General features: G+C 30.9%; 2 protein-coding genes across 2 annotated transcripts; both read left to right on the forward strand.

Moving 5' to 3' along the window:
• The first annotated feature begins 10,681 nt into the window (after positions 1 to 10,681).
• Positions 10,682 to 11,814, forward strand: LOC133690485 (gibberellin-regulated protein 1-like). Its single transcript, XM_062110710.1, has 3 exons — positions 10,682 to 10,830; positions 10,960 to 11,002; positions 11,416 to 11,814. Exons 1-3 carry the CDS (start codon positions 10,747 to 10,749, stop codon positions 11,595 to 11,597), a joined length of 309 nt encoding a protein of 102 aa, XP_061966694.1. The 5' UTR covers positions 10,682 to 10,746; the 3' UTR covers positions 11,598 to 11,814.
• A 1,804-nt stretch (positions 11,815 to 13,618) lies between these two features.
• Positions 13,619 to 14,506, forward strand: LOC133692841 (gibberellin-regulated protein 1-like). Its single transcript, XM_062113993.1, has 3 exons — positions 13,619 to 13,780; positions 13,915 to 13,960; positions 14,081 to 14,506. The coding sequence occupies exons 1-3, from the start codon at positions 13,703 to 13,705 to the stop codon at positions 14,260 to 14,262; spliced, it is 306 nt and encodes a 101-aa protein (XP_061969977.1). The 5' UTR covers positions 13,619 to 13,702; the 3' UTR covers positions 14,263 to 14,506.
• Positions 14,507 to 17,914: the final 3,408 nt, after the last annotated feature.

The following is a 17,914-nucleotide window of genomic DNA, read 5'->3' on the forward strand; positions in this document are numbered from 1 at the left end:
GAATGCTGGAGTGTCTGCATATAAAGGCATGTAAAAGATTCAGTACACTGCAATACTTGTGCACCTGCATAGCCAAAGGAAATTTGACAGCTTGAAGTCCTATGTCAACGTTATTTGGTTGACTTTGCGTCAAATTCCAGTCACAGAACAAGGTTAATTAATAGCTAGTTTGGAGTCAAATTAAGTCAAACTTGTCCTTCCTGTGCTGTTCAATCCGGGTTCGATCACTTTTTGCAAACCATTTCCTCCCTGATGTGAAGACTGGCTATTAAAGAAATTAAAAAGAATGTTGAAAACGTAATTAATTTAAGAACATTATGGCAAAAACATGTGCTAAACCCATTGGATCGATGCTATCTAACATTAGACTGAATAACTTTCTACTGTGCATTTGGAAGATTAAAAAAATATTCTTCTTTCATGACCATAAAGTAAGTTTTATAATTAATTAATTGAGGATGGATGTACATGTACATACACTTAATTTAATTTGGATTAAATAGAGATGCCTTGAACTTTTTTTTTTTTTTAAAAAAAAAAACCTGCAAAACAACCGCCCCAGTAAATCTAATATTATCCCCGAGCACTAACAAGTAACAAGGGACCATAGTATAATTAGTGCTGCAGATCAACCCTCGGTTTCGTATATGTATTCCAGCAGGATGTCCAGTCTTTACCTACTTTCTGTTTTTTATTCTGAAATTCTAGCTATAAATACTGCCACGGCCCTTTCTCCTATTTCATGCAGTCAAACAAGGAGTTCGAAACAAAACTGACAGCTCTAGTCTCCAGTGGTGATTATACTTCAGCAATGGCTATTTCGAAGCTTTTGATCGCTTCACTTGTCGTATCTCTTCTTGTGCTCCAGGAGGTAAAGTATTCATGAGTCTTACAGCGTATATATGTCCTCCTTTAATTTGGATTTGAGGGTTGTCGATCGATTTCATTTCTTTCTCTCTATTTTCTCTGAGGCTGAACCCTCGATTACTAAAAATATACATAAAAAAAACATGGCATTTGAATGATGCAGGTGAACGCAAGCCAAGCTGCAAGCACTGTTCCTGGGAAAAACATGGGTACGTAAACTCTTGAACCTGCCCACAACATCATCAGTTGGTCGAATGGCTTGTGTTAAAGAATCAATCTACCCTTAAGGTCACATGTAATTGGAATAACCTATGGTTATTTTACATGTTAATCTAACAATATCGAGTTAAATTATTGTTTAAACATCAGCACGTACGCGCGTCTTAATTAAATTCATGGGTACTGCACTTAATTCTTGCCAATTCATTTGGCTTTGTGTGCAGATTGTGGCGGCGCTTCCGGGACATGCAGCAAAGGATGCAAGTGTGACCATAAAGGCACTTCCGGCAACCTAAAGGATGCAGTAAAGGGTGCAAATGTGACCATGAAGGATACTTGCCCTTGCTGTGGCGCCACCATGACTACTCTTGGTGGCAGACGCATGTATCCTTGAAATTAGCTTTGGTCTGCTTGTAAAAAGCACGTACTGATCATTCTCCACATATAACAAGAATAATCGCTGGAGTTTGAATAATCTATCTATGAAGTTGTACTTTCTTAATACATACGATCGTGGGTTGTCGTTTTCTCTAATTTTCCCTCTTCTTTTTTTGTATTATATATTTTTCTGAATTGTTTGTTTAATTTTCCAGATTTCGTTTTTCTCTAACATCTTTATGTAAGTGAAATTTGAATCAAATTAACAATCGATCAGCTAACCAAAATCCCAAAAGAAAAAAAATGAAGAAGGAGGAGAAGAAAATAGTAATAAATATCCGTTCTTCTATTAGCTTAGATTATTTTTCAATGCCGGACTGGTGTCCTCGAAGTCTCGAACCACTGATCTAAATGACCATTTATTTATTTACATTCAAAGTGAATATATTAAAGAAAAATACATATATATATAATCGATCAAAAGCAATATTGCCTTGGCCTTTGCTCCTCTTTCTAATTACGAGGTTTTGTGCATTTAATATTTCTCAAATTTTTCAACGTTTGGAGTGTATTATATTAATTATCCCAAATTGGGCCTCGGTTACTTGCTTGTTTATGTGCAAAAAACCCCTCTCGCTTCGGCTTAAGGTGGTATATATTGAGGTGTGGAAAAATCTCCAACCATCAACTACGTTTTAAACCACACGTACGTACGTACGTACGTACTGATGGATTTCATTGAGATTTATATAGATAGAACATTAGGCCGGATAGGGATTTAGCACTTGGTGAAAATTTGGGTTTTTATACCTTATAGGTACGTATGGGTTAGATAAATCTTCGACGGCAGCACAATCTTCTTTTTATTGGTTTGCTTTAAGAGCATGGACTCTTTCTTAACCTACCTATAAAAAATGGTTTAAATTAAACTTAATCAGTTAAGAAAAAAACTTTTTCCTTTTAATACGCTCCTCCTTCTATAGTTTTTAAGCGATGTTTAAGTATTGTGGTTAAATTATATTTTTTAAAAAAAATTTAGCTTTAAATAATATTTTTTTTGAATTATTTTGATGTGTTGATGTAAAAAAATAATATATATATTATTTTAATATATTTTAAAATAAAAAACACTTTTAAAAAATAATTTTTATTATACTTATAAATAACCCCAGAGTCTTGGAAACTATTTATAACAGAAATTTACAAGCCATGATAATATGTTATGCTAGCTTCTAATTTTATCATTAGTGCCCTTATTTTAGTCTTTCACGCATCATCAACCTTCATCCATGCTCTTACTGCTTTTAGTAAAAAAAAAATAAAAAATAAGCAAGTTATTTTTAATTTTTATTCATAATTAAATTATAAATTTGATAAATTAATCTAAGTTGATCTAGGTCAATTCAATACGTTATAGTTATATCAATGTTTTAATAAAAAAAACCATCTTAAAAAAAGTTTATGTTAAAAAAAATTTAATTCCACCCACAACATGAACAAAAAAGTCATTTAGTATTTACCTAAATGGAATTAATTACTCTTAACGGATTACTCCATGTTGTTTTTAGTTTATTTGATTTGGTTTTTGAGAAGCTGAACCAAACAAAGCCAGGAAGAACAAAAATTTGGTTCAATTTTTACTTTTTCTGTCAAGTAAAATCTTCTAATTTTAGTTTTTGAATATTTTTTAAAAATAAATGTTTATTTAAAAGAGATTACTGTAAAAAGTAAAAACATTGTGTGAGGATTAGACTTGTTTGGAAATTAAATAACTTTTTGTTTGATGTTTTTTAAAAGTATATTTATTTTTAAAAAATATTAAATTAATATTTTTTTTATGATTTTAACATGTCCAGCATGAAAAATATAAAAATATTATTTTAATATATTTTTAAATAAAAAAATAACTGTATTACCAACCAAACACACATTAATGAGCTTTTCAAAAAAAATACTTTACTTTGCCTCTGGCTATTCTAGATATGGCTCAGTGTTTATTAACCCATCAAAGCTTTTACTAGGCCCGCTTTTTTGGACGTCGTGGTCGAGCTGTATGTGTATTATATAGATTATCAAGAAAAAAAAAAGATTCATTTTTTTCTTTTTTCTTGAATTAAAAACTCTTGAAGAATTTGCATTTTAGAATATTCAAGATGATGTAAATACATTTTTAAAATACCAAGGAATGTAATTTAATCTTAATTAACATGTAAATCAATCCAATAAAATCAAATGAAAAAAACCCATCAGAGCTGCTATATTTCTTGTAAAATATATTTACTCTTTTTTTTATGGAAGTCTGTTACTAAAAAATCTAAACTCTATTTATTTTTATGTTTTAAAAATATTTAAAAAAAAATATTTTTTTTATTTTAAATTAATATTTTTTGATGTTTTTAAATCATTTTAATACATTGATTTTAAAATTATTTTTTTAAATAAAAAAATATTATTTTAATACATTGATTTTAAAATTATTTTTTTAAATAAAAAAATATTATTTTAATACATTTTAATTTTTAATATTTTTTACTCTTCTCTTCAAAAAAAAAAAAAACTCCAAACTCAACGGTTGATTAGTCTGTTCTTGAAGCAATTTTTCGGAATTTTGCACACACATGGGCACGAGTTAATTTTTAGACGGACTTGTTTATAGTCAGAAAATTAAAAACCTGTTGTAAAACCGTAAAAAAATAAAACCTATTTTTCTAATGTAAAACGTTTTTAAAAGCCAATTGTTAAACCAATTCTGTAGTTACAATAAAAAATTCGGTCACTTAACTAATTAAGAGCCTATTTGTTTCTGCATTTCAAAAATGTTTTTGATAAAATTTAAATTTTTTTTATTTTTTTATTAACTTTAAATTAATATGTTTTTAGTGTTTTCAAATCATTTTGATGTGCTGATGTCAAAAATAATTTTAAAAAAATAAAAAAATATCATTGGTATACATTTTGACACGAAAAGCTATTTGAAAAGCAACCGCAACCACACTGCCAAACAAACCCTAAGACTCGTTTAGTAATATTGTAGTTTTTACTTCAAAATAATTTTTTTAAAATGTTTTCATTTTATATATATTAAATTAATTTTTTTAATATTAAAAATAAAATCAAATACAATTACATAACAACGCCAAACCCTTTAGGATCATAACTCAAATATTCAAGGTTAACCAAAAGTTTTAAAAAGAATTAATTTAAATTTACTTTTATTTTCAGATTTTTAATATATTAATATTAAAAATAAATTTAAAAAAACAACTCAAACAAAACGCGGCGGGTTTATTGAGCAAAGAGTTTGAATGCTGATGTGTCTGCATATAAAGGCATGTAAAAGATTCAGTGCACCGCAAAACTTGTGCACTTGCAAGTCCTTCGTCAACGTTATTTGGTTGACTTGGCGTCAAATTCCAGTCACACAACAAGGTCAATTAATAGTCAAGTTAAGTTTAACCATCTAGGTGGTGGTCCAGTGATAAGAGCTTGGAACTAAGGAGTTTGTTCCTTTTTAGATTTCAGGTTCGAACCCTGTGGTTGCTCATATGATGACCACTGGAAGCTTACATGGTCGTTAACTTCAGGACCCGTGGGATTAATCGAGGTGCGCGTAAGCTGGCCCGGACACCCACGATAATAAAAAAAAATAGTCAAGTTGAGTCCAATCTGTCCTTCCTGTGCTGTTAATCCGGGTTCGATCACTTTTTGCAAACCATTTCCTTTCTGCTAGGTAGTTTTTATAATAATTGTTTTTAAATATATTTTTTATTTAAAAATATATTAAAAAATATTATTTTTTTAAAAAATTATTTTTTAACAATTATACATCAAAATATCAAAAAATAATAATTCAAAATTCAAAATTTTAAAGAAAGCTATAAAAACAAACTGCTCCGTACTATTAAAAAATTTGAAGACAATGGTGAACGCGTACTTCTCCTTCTTTAAGATATTATATATATATGGCAAAAACATGTGCTAAACCCATTGGATGTTATCTAAGCTTTAGAATGAAGAACTTTCTACTATGCATTTGAAAAATTCCAAAAATACTCAGCTTACCATTTGCAAGCCATGAACATAAAGTAAGATTTATAATTAATTGATTAATTAATTGAATTATTATTAGATTTCGTTGTATATGTATCCACACCTAGCTAACCTATTAGATAACGTCTAATGCCTATCTCAAAATTAAAAAAAAATGCAGAGATAATAAAAATATATATTTATTGTTTTGAAAGTATATAAACTTGCTTTAAAACTATCTTTTAATTAGTTATTCTAAAATGATAGGTAATATAGAGTAAATAGAGAGGCCTGGGACCTTTCCTTTAAAACAAAAACTACAAAACAACTGCTCCAGTAAGTCTAATATTATCCCCGAGTTCTAACAAGTTACAAGGGACCATAGTATAATCAGTGCGGTAAACCAACCCTCGGTATCGTAAATGCATGCCAGCAGGATGTCCCGTCTAATTTGCATGCACCTACTCTCTGTTTTTTATTCTCAAATTCTAGCTATAAATACTGCCACGGCCCTTTCTCCTATTTCATGCAGTCGAACAAGGAGTTCGAAACAAAACTGAAAGCTCTAGTCTCCAGTGGTGATTATACTTTAGCAATGGCTATTTCGAAGCTTTTGATCGCTTCGCTTGTCGTATCTCTTCTTGTGCTCCAGGAGGTAAAGTATTCATGAGTCTTACAGCGTATACATGTCCTCCTTTAATTTGGATTTGAGGGTTGTCCAGTTCATTTCTTTCTCTCTATTTTCCCTGAGGCTGAACCTTCGATTACTAAAAATATACATAAAAAACATGGCATTTGAATGATGCAGGTGAACGCAAGTCAAGCTGCAAGCTCTATTCCTGGGAAAAATATTGGTACGTAAACTCTTGAACCTGCCCACAACATCACCAGTTGGTCAAGTGGCTTATGTTAATTAACGAATTAATACATAAAAAATACTCTTAAGGTCATGTAATGGAATTAACCTATGGTTATTTTACATCTTGATTCATCAAATATCAAGTTAAATTATTGTTCAAACATTTGCTATCACCTCTAATTAATTAAATGCTTAATTCATGCGAATTCATTTGGCTTTGTGTGCAGATTGTGGCGGGGCTTGCAAAGATAGGTGTTCCTTGTCCTCTAGGCCACATCTTTGCAATAGGGCTTGCGGGACATGCTGTGCACGATGCAAATGTGTCCCTAAAGGCACTTCCGGCAACCTAGATACTTGCCCTTGCTACGCCACCATGACTACTCATGGTGGCAGACGCAAGTGTCCTTGAAATCAGCCTTTACCTACTTGTAAAAAGCACATAGTGATTATCTACATATATCAAATAATCCTTGGAGTTTGAGTAATATAACTATGAAGTGTTGTACTTTCTTCTTCTTTTTTTTTTGATTTACGTGGGGTGTCCGGGCCAGCTTACGCGCACCACGACTATTCCCCACGGCCCGCTGGACATCCTGCAAGCCCAGGAGCAGGTAAGGCACCGCGGGGGTGACAAGCGTACACATAGAGGGTCGAACCCGGGACGGGGACGGAACAAGTCACACGAATTGACCACAGCAGTTAAACCCTCATGTACTGGGTACACACGAGAGCTCGAACCAGGACACTCAGGCAGGGCAAAGCCTGCCACTGAGCTACAAGCCTCGTGTAAGTGTTGTACTTTCTTAATAGATATGATCAGGGATGTCGTTTTCTTCAGTTTTCCTTTTTTTTTTTATTATTATTGTTTGTATTATATATTTTCTGAATTATTTGTTTTTCTGGATTTCGTTTTTCTCTACTTTCTTTATGCAAGTGAAATTTGAATCAAATTAACAATAGATACATGAGGATAGGGTTTTAGCCCCTGGTGCTTTTTTTTTTTATTACGTGGAATTTGGGTTTATATACCTTCTAGGTATGGGTTGGATAAACCTTGGACGATAGCGCAAATCAATAATTGTTAGTTAAAATGTGCTTGTGAGTCCGATCGGCAGTCAATGATGATGTGCGAGAGGGTGATTATTTAACTTTTGTGAGAGGCCTTGGAACCATGATCTCACAAGTTTTCATTCCGCCTTTAAATCAATCAATGAGCTACCTAACAAGTTGTGTTTTCTTTTATCATTAACCAACATTATCTAAAAATATTTTATAGCTTTTTAATTTGATATTATAATAATTATTATTTTTTAAAGAATTTTTTATTTAAAAATATATCAAAATAATATATATTTTTTATTTTTTAAAATTTATTTTTAATATTAGCACATCAAAACGATTTGAAAACACTAAACAATTTAATTTAAAATAAAGACTAAATAAAAAAATTAAATTTTTTTAATTTTTTTAAAATACAAAAATAAACGGGCTCTAATCCCTATCTTAAATCAATTTCATAAGAAAAACTATCAAGCACGTTCACTCATATTTATTAAAATCAAACTAGATTGGTCAGTTCAACCAGCAAATTGGATTGGTTTGGTTTAAAATATGGACTATTTTTAAACCTGCCTATAAAAATTGGTTTAAATTAAACTTAATCCGTTGAGAATCAAATTGAATCCATTTAAGATCAATTCACGCCTTGGTCAAATTCGGTAATGAACAGGTGCGGAACAAGGAGAAGGCTACCAGGGGTTAGGCCCTAAGAAAAATAATCCTGGCTTTCCTTGGTCAATTTAAAATTTTAGAGTAAAAACTAATAAAATTTAAATTTTAACTTTTTTTAAAAAAATATTCCTCCTCCGCCTGGTTACTAAAGCAATGTCTCAGATGGTATTTAAGCTTAAGTTTACGGTGTATAGGTGTATATATTAGTATATTAAAATCATTAAAAAATATTTAAAAATTTTATTTAATATATTTTTTAAAAAATACTTGAAAGCAAAATTTGAAGCTAATTCCAATGGGACCTTTTCCATACTGAAGGGAAAAGAAAATTGTGCATGTTATCCTGCGCCTCCCTCAAATTAATATGATTAGGGCTATACTGCGTAAAGGTTAGTTTTTTTTTTAATATAAAAAAAGGGTTTAAAATTGTATTAAAATAATATTTTTTATTTTTAAAATTTATATATATAATTATATAAAAAAAGTGAAAGTAAAATAAAAACTCGTTTAACTGCGATGCCGAGCAGGATTCAGTGTGCTCTGGAATCAGGTGCATGAACATAGTACAGCTGTGGGGTGATCTCCTACAGCTGGCAGAGTCACTCTGGGGAGGTTCTTATGAAGCTTTCAAGCACAGGTGATAGCGGCCGGTGTTAGCATCGTTTCCAATTCATAAATAGACTTCCTATTAAATCATAGGACGAGCGAGCTGGACCAGGATTCGATGGGTTAATATTTGATAGTTTGGTTGTGGTTGTTTTTTAAAGTGTTTTTTATTTTAAAATAATATATTTTTTATTTTAAAAAAATTATTTTTGACACATTAAAATAAAATAAAAGTATTTAAAAAATATTAATTTGAAATAAATAAAAAAATAAAAATATATATATTTTCTTAAAACATAAAAATAAACAGAATTTTTCAAAGAACTTTGCTATCATTAGTCAACTCAGTAGTTTCCCCATTTATCACACACAAGAAAAGCATCGTGCGAGTTGAACTTAAAGCCTATCCATGACCTCCTAAGACGTCCGAGAGAAGAGAAAATTAGCTTGGCTGGTCCATTTTGACATTTGTACCGGGACAGCTTTACCGGGGAGATTTTGGGATTATTAGCATATAAAATTTAAAATATTAAATAAACAACACAATTTATGTTTATCATGATATCAAAAAACATAACATGTAAAAAAATAATAATTAAAAAACATGATATTAAATAAATTTTATGTTTTAAAACTGCGACAATTATCAAACACCAACAAAAAAAAATTTAATTTTACAATATTTAATGATTTTAAATCGCAACATGATAAATTGCCGCGTTTCAATACTAAAACATCCATGAATATCACAATTGAAAATATTATAAAATAAAACTGTGCTGTTTTACCGGATGTTTTTCAAACTTTGCTATTCTGTCAATTTATTTCATAATTTATTGTGCTAATTTAAAAGATAATCCTTGCAGGAGTGCAAAGTGTTGTTGGGCACCAAAACAGTGGACAATAACAGAAGAACAAGGAGTTTGGTACAGATATTGAACGATATCTGTGCTACTGGCCAATAGTTTATGTGACTAGTTCCAAACTTTGTCCCCTCAATCCGGTCATCACTTCCAAACACCCCTTAGCCTTACAGGAGTCCTGGGGACTGTTTAGAACAGAAATTTACAAGCCACGATGATATATTATGGTAGCTTCTATATTTTTTCTCCATGGAACGAGTAATCATGTCACATATGACATCTAGAATCAAATTGAATACGCTATCTCCTCCCTTCCAGTGCTCATATTTTTAGTCTTTTTACGCATCATCGATCTTCATCCAAGCTCTGATTGCTTTTTAGATGGAGAAAGATCTGTCACATCTCCGCGTATAATAATTGGAGAAGGCAAGAGTTACTATACACAAGTAGTCTAGTAGAGGCCATTGACAGAAAGAGCATGAGCATCCACCAAGGAATTACAAAATTTCTATGGACCCTTCCCTGGTTCACTCTAGATGATTCCTAAGGCTCTTCTCGACCATACGTTCCTGACAACTCAATGCTACTCATATACCACTTTTCATTTTTTTTCCTCTTACGCCTAGTATAATAATAATAGTATGGTCCTCAATGAACCAACCTCTCGGGGGGTGAGCATTCTGGGAAAAAAAATTGCTATTTCTTTTTTAAAATTTTTTTTTCCAAATTCCCTGACCGGATTTTATTTTTACTCTTCAAATTATAAAATTTATTACATTTTGGAATTTTTTTTAAATATCAAATTTACTGAACTAATTTGAATCTTTTTTACACAACGGACCTTTTAATATGCTTCAAGAAATTTACTCATATATATTATGAATTGAAAAAAAAACTAGATAAAGAATTTTGGGGTAATTCGGGGTACCCAAAATTTTCCCTTGCCCAGTTTTTTGAAATTTATTTAGAAAAGTTACCCGAATTTTCCATTTTTTATATAAAAAAAATCACCCGAATTACTTTAGAAAATGCGAGTAATTCAATCACCCCTACCCACCTTGGCCTCTTTTGTCATTGCCATCAAAACGTCTCTATAAATACCGAGACCCTTTCTCTTTAGTTTGCACGCAAAGCTTTAAGGTTTCAATTTGAGACAAAGAGATTGAGCTCTGTTGAATTAATTAGTCTTTAGCAATGGCTATGGCCACCAAGTTTCTGATTGCCTCACTTCTCCTCTCTCTTCTTGTTCTCCATTTTGCCGAGGCTGATCATCATCCGGTAGTGTTTAATTGTCTTCTTTTGTTTTTTTTTCATGTTCATGAGGTCCTTTTCTTTTCCCGTTGCTCACGTACGTAAAGTCTTAATATCGTTTCATCTAAATAACATGTTGTTTGATATTTGATGCAGGTGAACTCGAATCTTGGTGCGAGTTCTCCCCCTAAAAAAATTGGTAATTTTATTTCCCATAATTTAACCAATTAATCAAATTAAATGATGATTGAATATGATCAATAAATAAAATATATCAACAGTGTCCCAACTCCAAAAGGAGGGACAATAAGCATGTACCTTAATTATTATCATGTTCAGTCGATTGCAAATATTCTAGCTGCAGCTAAAATTTTGAATTTTTATTTTTAAAGTTATTATACCTGATTTGTCCTATGACCTCACTCAAAACTTGGTTTAGAGGTTGAGTTTGGTTAATCCAAGTAAATCTAAAACGATATAATTCAAAGATTAAATATATATATATATATATATATATATATATATATATATATATATATATATAACATATAAAAAAAGGAGAAGACTTCGTGCCTAATCATGCATGCATGTTAATTTGGTTTCGTTTTTCAGATTGTGGAAGCGCTTGCAAGGCAAGGTGCCGGTTATCATCGAGGCCACGCCTGTGCAAGAGAGCATGTGGGACTTGTTGTTCAAGATGCAGCTGTGTTCCTCCAGGAACAGCCGGTAACTATGAGGCTTGCCCCTGCTACGCCAGCTTGACTACCCATGGCGGCAGACGCAAGTGTCCTTGAAGCACATCTAATTTCCGAGCATCTCATGATTTTAATCATACTTATGTTAGATTTTGGTAAATAAAAAGAGTGGAAAAAAATACAGCAGGAAGTATGAAAAGCTGAAAATCTGGTTGATTAATTGCAATAATTATATAGTTCCAGTAAATGTACTTTGTCTTCGGTATGTAATCTCTCTCTCTATTTTTTAATTTTAAGCAGTCCGAAATTCTATGGATGTCTGTCTCTTTTGAAACATGAAATGAAGATAGTTTAACTAGTGAAAAACTATCTTCAACTCTTGATCAACCGTAACTTAGATCCTGTTTGTTTTTAGATGCAATCATTTTGTGTTCTTGATAAGATGCCACCAAATGTTGGAAGAGACAGGAGGCAAATGGGGTCCGAGAGGATTGTATACATATTTTATATGCATGCGTGGCCCTATATGAAACAAAAAATTTAAGTTTTGCTCTCTCTAAGAAATTATTCTAGTGTTGGCTTCTCTTGGAAAATTATCTTTGCTTCGTCCGTTTGCCTCTCATTAATAAACGATGCCTTAGTCCCAGATTGTTTCTTGATCCGATTTAGGTTTCTGACTTTCTGTTTTTTTTATACAAAAAAAATAGGTATACCGAATTGCTTCCAATAAAAAAAAAAAAGTATCAATCGATTAATTGTAGGCCAGCTATGATGCCCCAAAACATAGCATGGACGCAAAAGAATCAAGATTAGGTCGTAGAAATTCAAATTTCATCATGTCTATGCACCTATGTGCTTTATGATAGACTGATAGTACTCGATGTGCAAGTCTCAGCCGCTTCATAATTAAGTGTGTGTGGTGAGATGGACTTGCATAGAATTTGATAGAGTACAGAATGGTTACTTGGAATTTGATACGACAAGCGAATTTGACATTTGGATAATCTTGGATAAGTTAATAATCTCATAACATTGATGCCTAGGATGGTATTGAAGAGCAGTAGTGTGGAGTTATGCATATAGGTAGAGGAAAATCTTAGCAAGACGAGCCGCGAGCAGTGTCCTGCTTGCTCATGCATAGATATTCTTAATATGGTATATACACAGTATTCATCTCTTTAATCATGGTGGGAACGAAGTCCTTTTCTTGATTTTGAGGTTAGTCAACAAAGAGTTTTGATGTATATACATGTTATTTTTTCTTAAAACTCATGTTTAAAATAGTTAAAAATAGAGAAATAATCCAACATATCTAAGATTTGACAGAATATCAATTCTAAATTATATGGAAATGGCTTGCTTTCAAACCTAACATCATTGAGTTTTAAAATATCATCCATGCTGTTGTGTCTGCAGATAAACTATTGAAAAGATTCAGTGCACTGCAATAATTGGTGCAGTTGTATAGATAGATGGAGACATTACAGCTTAAAGTCTTTTGTCTTCGCATTATCTACCAAAACAAAGCTTAATAGCTAGTTTAGTCCAAACGAGTCCACCTTGGCCATTTTTTCACTCTTTGATTTTCACAAGCCATTTTTTCTACGATGAAAAAAAAAAGAGTGCTGATTGTTTATATGAAAGAGCAGGAAGTGAAATGTTGAGAACGTAATTCTCTGATATATAAAAAATAAATGTAGGTGAATGGGGTTGCCTTTCTTAATTTTTCCTTCGAATTCGAGAAAGTTTGTTTCTAATTTTATATTGAGTTTTTAAAATGTATGTAATCTAAAAAAATATTAAATTAATTTTTTTTTGTATTTTCAATTGTTTTTATATGCTAATGTCAAAAAATACAAAAAATCTGAAATAAAAATTATTTTAATATATTTTTAAACAAAAAAATATTTCTAAAAGCATCATCTATTATATATAAAAAAAGAACTGCTCCAGATTATCGTAATATATATTCTGCTCAAATCGTAACAAGTGACAATAGTATAATTAGAGTGGTAGACCAACTTCAGTTTCGTATATGCATGCCAGCAGGATGTCCCGTCCTTGCTTGCACCTACTCTCTGTTTTTATTCTTACAGAGTGGCTATAAATAGTGGCGCCCTTTCTCCTGTTCCATGCATTCAAGTAAACAGAGTTCGAAACATAACAAAAGATCCAGTCTCCAAGGGTCTAATTAAGCTTTATCAATGGCTATTTCTAAGCTTTTGATTGCTTCCCTGCTCGTATCTCTTCTTGTGTTCCATCTTGCTGAAGCTGATCAGAAGGTAAAGTATTAATTCTTCAAGAGTATGGGCTCCTTTTAGATTTGAGTGTTGTCGAGTTCTTTTCTTTCTCTTTTCTGTGTTCAATCTTTCAGTATTAAAAAGATAGAAAACGACACTGCATTTGACTGATGCAGGTGAACTCAAATCAAGCTGCAAGCTATGTTCCTGGAAACAATATCGGTACGTAAATAAAAGAACCCTATTCACCTATTTAATTGCTTAGTTTATCAAGATTAAATTAAAATATTGTTTACTATTCATTTACTTGATTAATGCGCCTTAATTTTGTTATCTATGCAGACTGTGGTGGCGCTTGCCATGCTAGGTGTTCGTTGTCCTCTAGGCCTCGTCTTTGCAAGAGAGCTTGCGGGTCATGCTGTGCCCGATGCAAATGTGTCCCTCAAGGCACTTCCGGCAACCTGGATACCTGCCCTTGCTATGCCACCTTGACTACTCGTGGAGGCAGACGCAAGTGTCCTTGAATTTAATCAGCCAATTAGCCCATCACTAAAATCAACGCATTCTCTACATATATCAAGAATTAATAACCATTGGCGTTCCAAAAAAAAGATGCGAAGTTGTACTTTCTTACCAGATACGAGGGATATGTCGTTTCCTTTATTTTTCTTTAGTTTGTAATATTTTTTTCTTGAATTATTTGTGATGAATATTGAATTGTAATTGCAAATGTTTGGAAATAAAATACCGGGTTTCGTTTTTCCTTTATTAATGTAATATAAATTTGATTCAAATTATGTTATTGATGAAGTAATATTTGCCAACCGTTCATTAGCTTTCAAATCATGGGATAAATTCCAAGAAATCGAGAAAGTGGTAGCAGGTAATAATTAATTAATGAACGCTTTAATTTCCTGATCTCCATTCACATAAACATTGAATAAACTTGATACCAATATATATATATATATATATATATATATATATATATATATATATATATAGAGAATAAAAACTCCCCACTCCCCTGTGCATGGTATTGGTAACATACACGTTGAAGCCCAATTTCATTCTTTCTCTATACAAACACGCAAGCCCGCCGTAATTGCCTTGCAATTTTGCAAAGATGCCTACAGAGATTGAACTTGTTTTTAGTTAAAATTTAAAAGAAAATTCTTCAAATTATATTAATAGTATTTTTTAATTATTTTAATGTAATAATGTTAAAAATAAATTTTAAAAAATATTATTTTAATATGTTTCTAAACAAAAATACTTTGAAAAGTAACGTTAAGCATACTCCCAAACACTCTCTTGAGTGTTTATTTAGTAATATGGTAAAATGTGTTTTTTAAATGTATTTTTTATTTAAAAATATATTAAAATAACATAATTTTTAAAAAATATATTTTTGATGTGATTGCATTAAATTAAACTAAAAACAACTTACTGATGTTTTTCTGTATAAGATCAGATCTTCATGGATGCTTGCTATGTACTTTTCAGGAGATTTTTTCTTCATGGATGTAGGAAATTCACATTCATGTTATTCTGTGATTTTTAGTCATAGCAATTTAGAGTTGCTTCATCGAACATGAAAATAGAACTGAAAAGGAGGATGTTCAGAGAAAAGAACAATTACATAAAAGGGTTGAGAATTTACAGCATGAAAATGAAGCGACATATAATCTGGTGATCGATCTCCCACTCATCGCCAAAGGCTTCTCCTTCCACTCGATACTTTTCCTAGCAATCTGTTGAGAATGGAAATTCACACTCACAGCTTATATGCATCCATGCCGAGTACCATTCTAAAAAAAACCCTTCAAATTGGATGCTATCGACAGTGATTTGGAATTGGATAGTCGACTAGGCGAGGTGACAGCTTTGGATTCTTCGCACACTGTAACAGAGGACCATTGTCACTATGGAAAACCTCCCTTGCTTAGACCTTTTTCCCAGAAAAGACAAAGAATATATGGTATACAGTCTCAGCCGAATACAGACGAAGCCCACTTGCCATTGATCTGCTTCGCTAGATTTTAAAGCCCTGTCACATTAGACGGGCGCGAATCCCATCTCTAGCATATAACTTGAACCAAGAGATGTTCGGTGTAATGGTTAAGTTGATTTCATACTCTTTGAAATTTATTTCTTAAATACAATGTGAGGAAATAAATTTAATCATGATTAATTTACAAGTTGATAAATAGATACTTTACATACTAATTATTAAATTCGGTATAACTTAACCAGTGGTTATAACCATTATTCTGCTGTATCATTTAATTGTTCTCGGTGTCCTTTTCCTTAACAGGTGGTGAGTATGTGATAGTTCGGTATGGTTTGACTCAAATTTTTTTTTTTTACTTTTTTTTTCTTCATTGCTGTCAAAGAACCATCTCAACCCAAGAACTTAAGTTTTTAGGTGATGTCTCAGGATATAAACTGCATTATTCTCTAACAATTGGATTACATGCTAGCAATGCAAAAAATCATATTAGCCCTTCCATGTATCTTTTCTTTTGATTTAATCAATCTTCTTTTATTTGCAATTATTTTTTTTACATTGATTATCTTTGATTGAATTTTATTTTCATTTTATCTTCATACCAAACTTGGTCATAAATCTTTCGATTGCTATTTTTTTAATGGATTTGTTTTTTTACAATTCCATTCCTATACATTTAATTTCATTTGGTTTTTTCCTAAACATTCAATTTCATTTAATTTTTATGTCAAATTTAGTTATAATTCTTTTAATTGCTATTTTGTTTTATTTTGCATTGTTTTTATTTTGTTGATTTTTTTCTCAAATTCATCCATTAATATTTGTTTGATTAAGAATCTTGCTTTTTTATTTTTCGAGTTTTTCTTTAATAAAATCATCCCGGTCTCATGACCCGATCAACAGACCTGAAGGATTAACATGAGTTGATCTCTATTTTCTTTAAAGCATTTTTTTATATATATTTTTGCCAGCATTTTTTTCACTTTTCTATTTATATTGTCACCCCAAATTCATGTTACATATCATGTGTTTGATTTGTTAACCCGAGTTGGCTATCAAGTTTGACTGAGGCTTTTTTTGTTATCTTATTTCTTTTTGCTTTGACAATTTCTTAAAATTTATATTTTTAAATTGACTTTTAACAAATTTCTTAAAAGTTCTGGATCTAGTGTTTCATAAATTGTGGGTTTTTTAAAATTCATCCATGTTTAGGATATGTTTTCAGGTCTGCTTTAATTTTACAAATGTTTTCAATTTAATCCCTAATAATTTTTTTTATTCTTTAAAAGTTGTTCTTTGTTTTTTTAATTGATATTTATTTTATTTGAGATTATTTATTTTATTGTTTTTCATTAATTTTGATCCTCCTTAGATTTTTTCTATTAAATTTTTTCTTCCTTCTTTTTGTTAGCTTTTGCATGTTTTTTTATGAATATTTTTATACCGGTCTCATTTTTTAAAATTAAATTGGTTGAGAATTATACTTTTTGATTGAATATGAATAAAAATTTCAATGGGATGTGACTTTTAGAGATTAGATAAGGTTTAAGAGGTTTGTTGATTTTGCCCTGTTTTTTTCTCTTTTTTATAGATTGATGTTTTTTTATTTTTTTAAAAAAATTTTATTTTGTTATTTTTTCAGGATTAATTCTCTCCCTCTCTCTTTTACTTTTGTTTTTTTTTTCCGGTTTGATTCTGTTGGGTTAGCCCTCAATAATTTTTTTTATATTTCACCCTTACTATTTTTTAATATATCAGAATACAAATAACTTTTAATTTCATCACCTATAATTTTTTTAATATTTTAAGTTTGGTCTTAGTTCTTTTAATGAGATTTTTTTTGTTTGGGATTTTTTTTTAGATTTTATCCTTATTGAGTTTTTTATGTCAAATTTTAGCTCCATTATTTATTTTGCTGTTTGTTTTGTTTTAATTTTTTTTAATAATTTTTGCAACAATCCATCATTCAAAATTAAATTGGACAACATTTAAGTTATTGATCGAACTCAGGTCCATAATTTAATAAGTTGCAATTTTTTTATATTAAAATAAATTTAAGAGGTTGGTTTGGGTTTACATGTTTTTTTCACTTTTTTTTTTAATTTGATGTTTTTTATTTTTTTTCAAGCGTGGTTTATTTTTTTTTAATTAGGTTAGCATTGAGT

Source organism: Populus nigra, chromosome 4 (assembly GCF_951802175.1).
Source record: "Populus nigra chromosome 4, ddPopNigr1.1, whole genome shotgun sequence".
NCBI lineage: Eukaryota > Viridiplantae > Streptophyta > Magnoliopsida > Malpighiales > Salicaceae > Populus > Populus nigra.

Bases quoted from the DNA above. Each gene is read 5' to 3' on its own strand.
- LOC133690485 (XM_062110710.1), top strand. From the start codon at position 10,747: ATGGCTATGGCCACCAAGTTTCTGATTGCCTCACTTCTCCTCTCTCTT. The intron at 10,831-10,959 runs GTAGTGTTTAAT...TATTTGATGCAG, and splicing joins CCGAGGCTGATCATCATCCG to GTGAACTCGAATCTTGGTGC. The intron at 11,003-11,415 runs GTAATTTTATTT...TTCGTTTTTCAG, and splicing joins TTCTCCCCCTAAAAAAATTG to ATTGTGGAAGCGCTTGCAAG.
- LOC133692841 (XM_062113993.1), top strand. From the start codon at position 13,703: ATGGCTATTTCTAAGCTTTTGATTGCTTCCCTGCTCGTATCTCTTCTT. The intron at 13,781-13,914 runs GTAAAGTATTAA...TGACTGATGCAG, and splicing joins TTGCTGAAGCTGATCAGAAG to GTGAACTCAAATCAAGCTGC. The intron at 13,961-14,080 runs GTACGTAAATAA...TTATCTATGCAG, and splicing joins TGTTCCTGGAAACAATATCG to ACTGTGGTGGCGCTTGCCAT.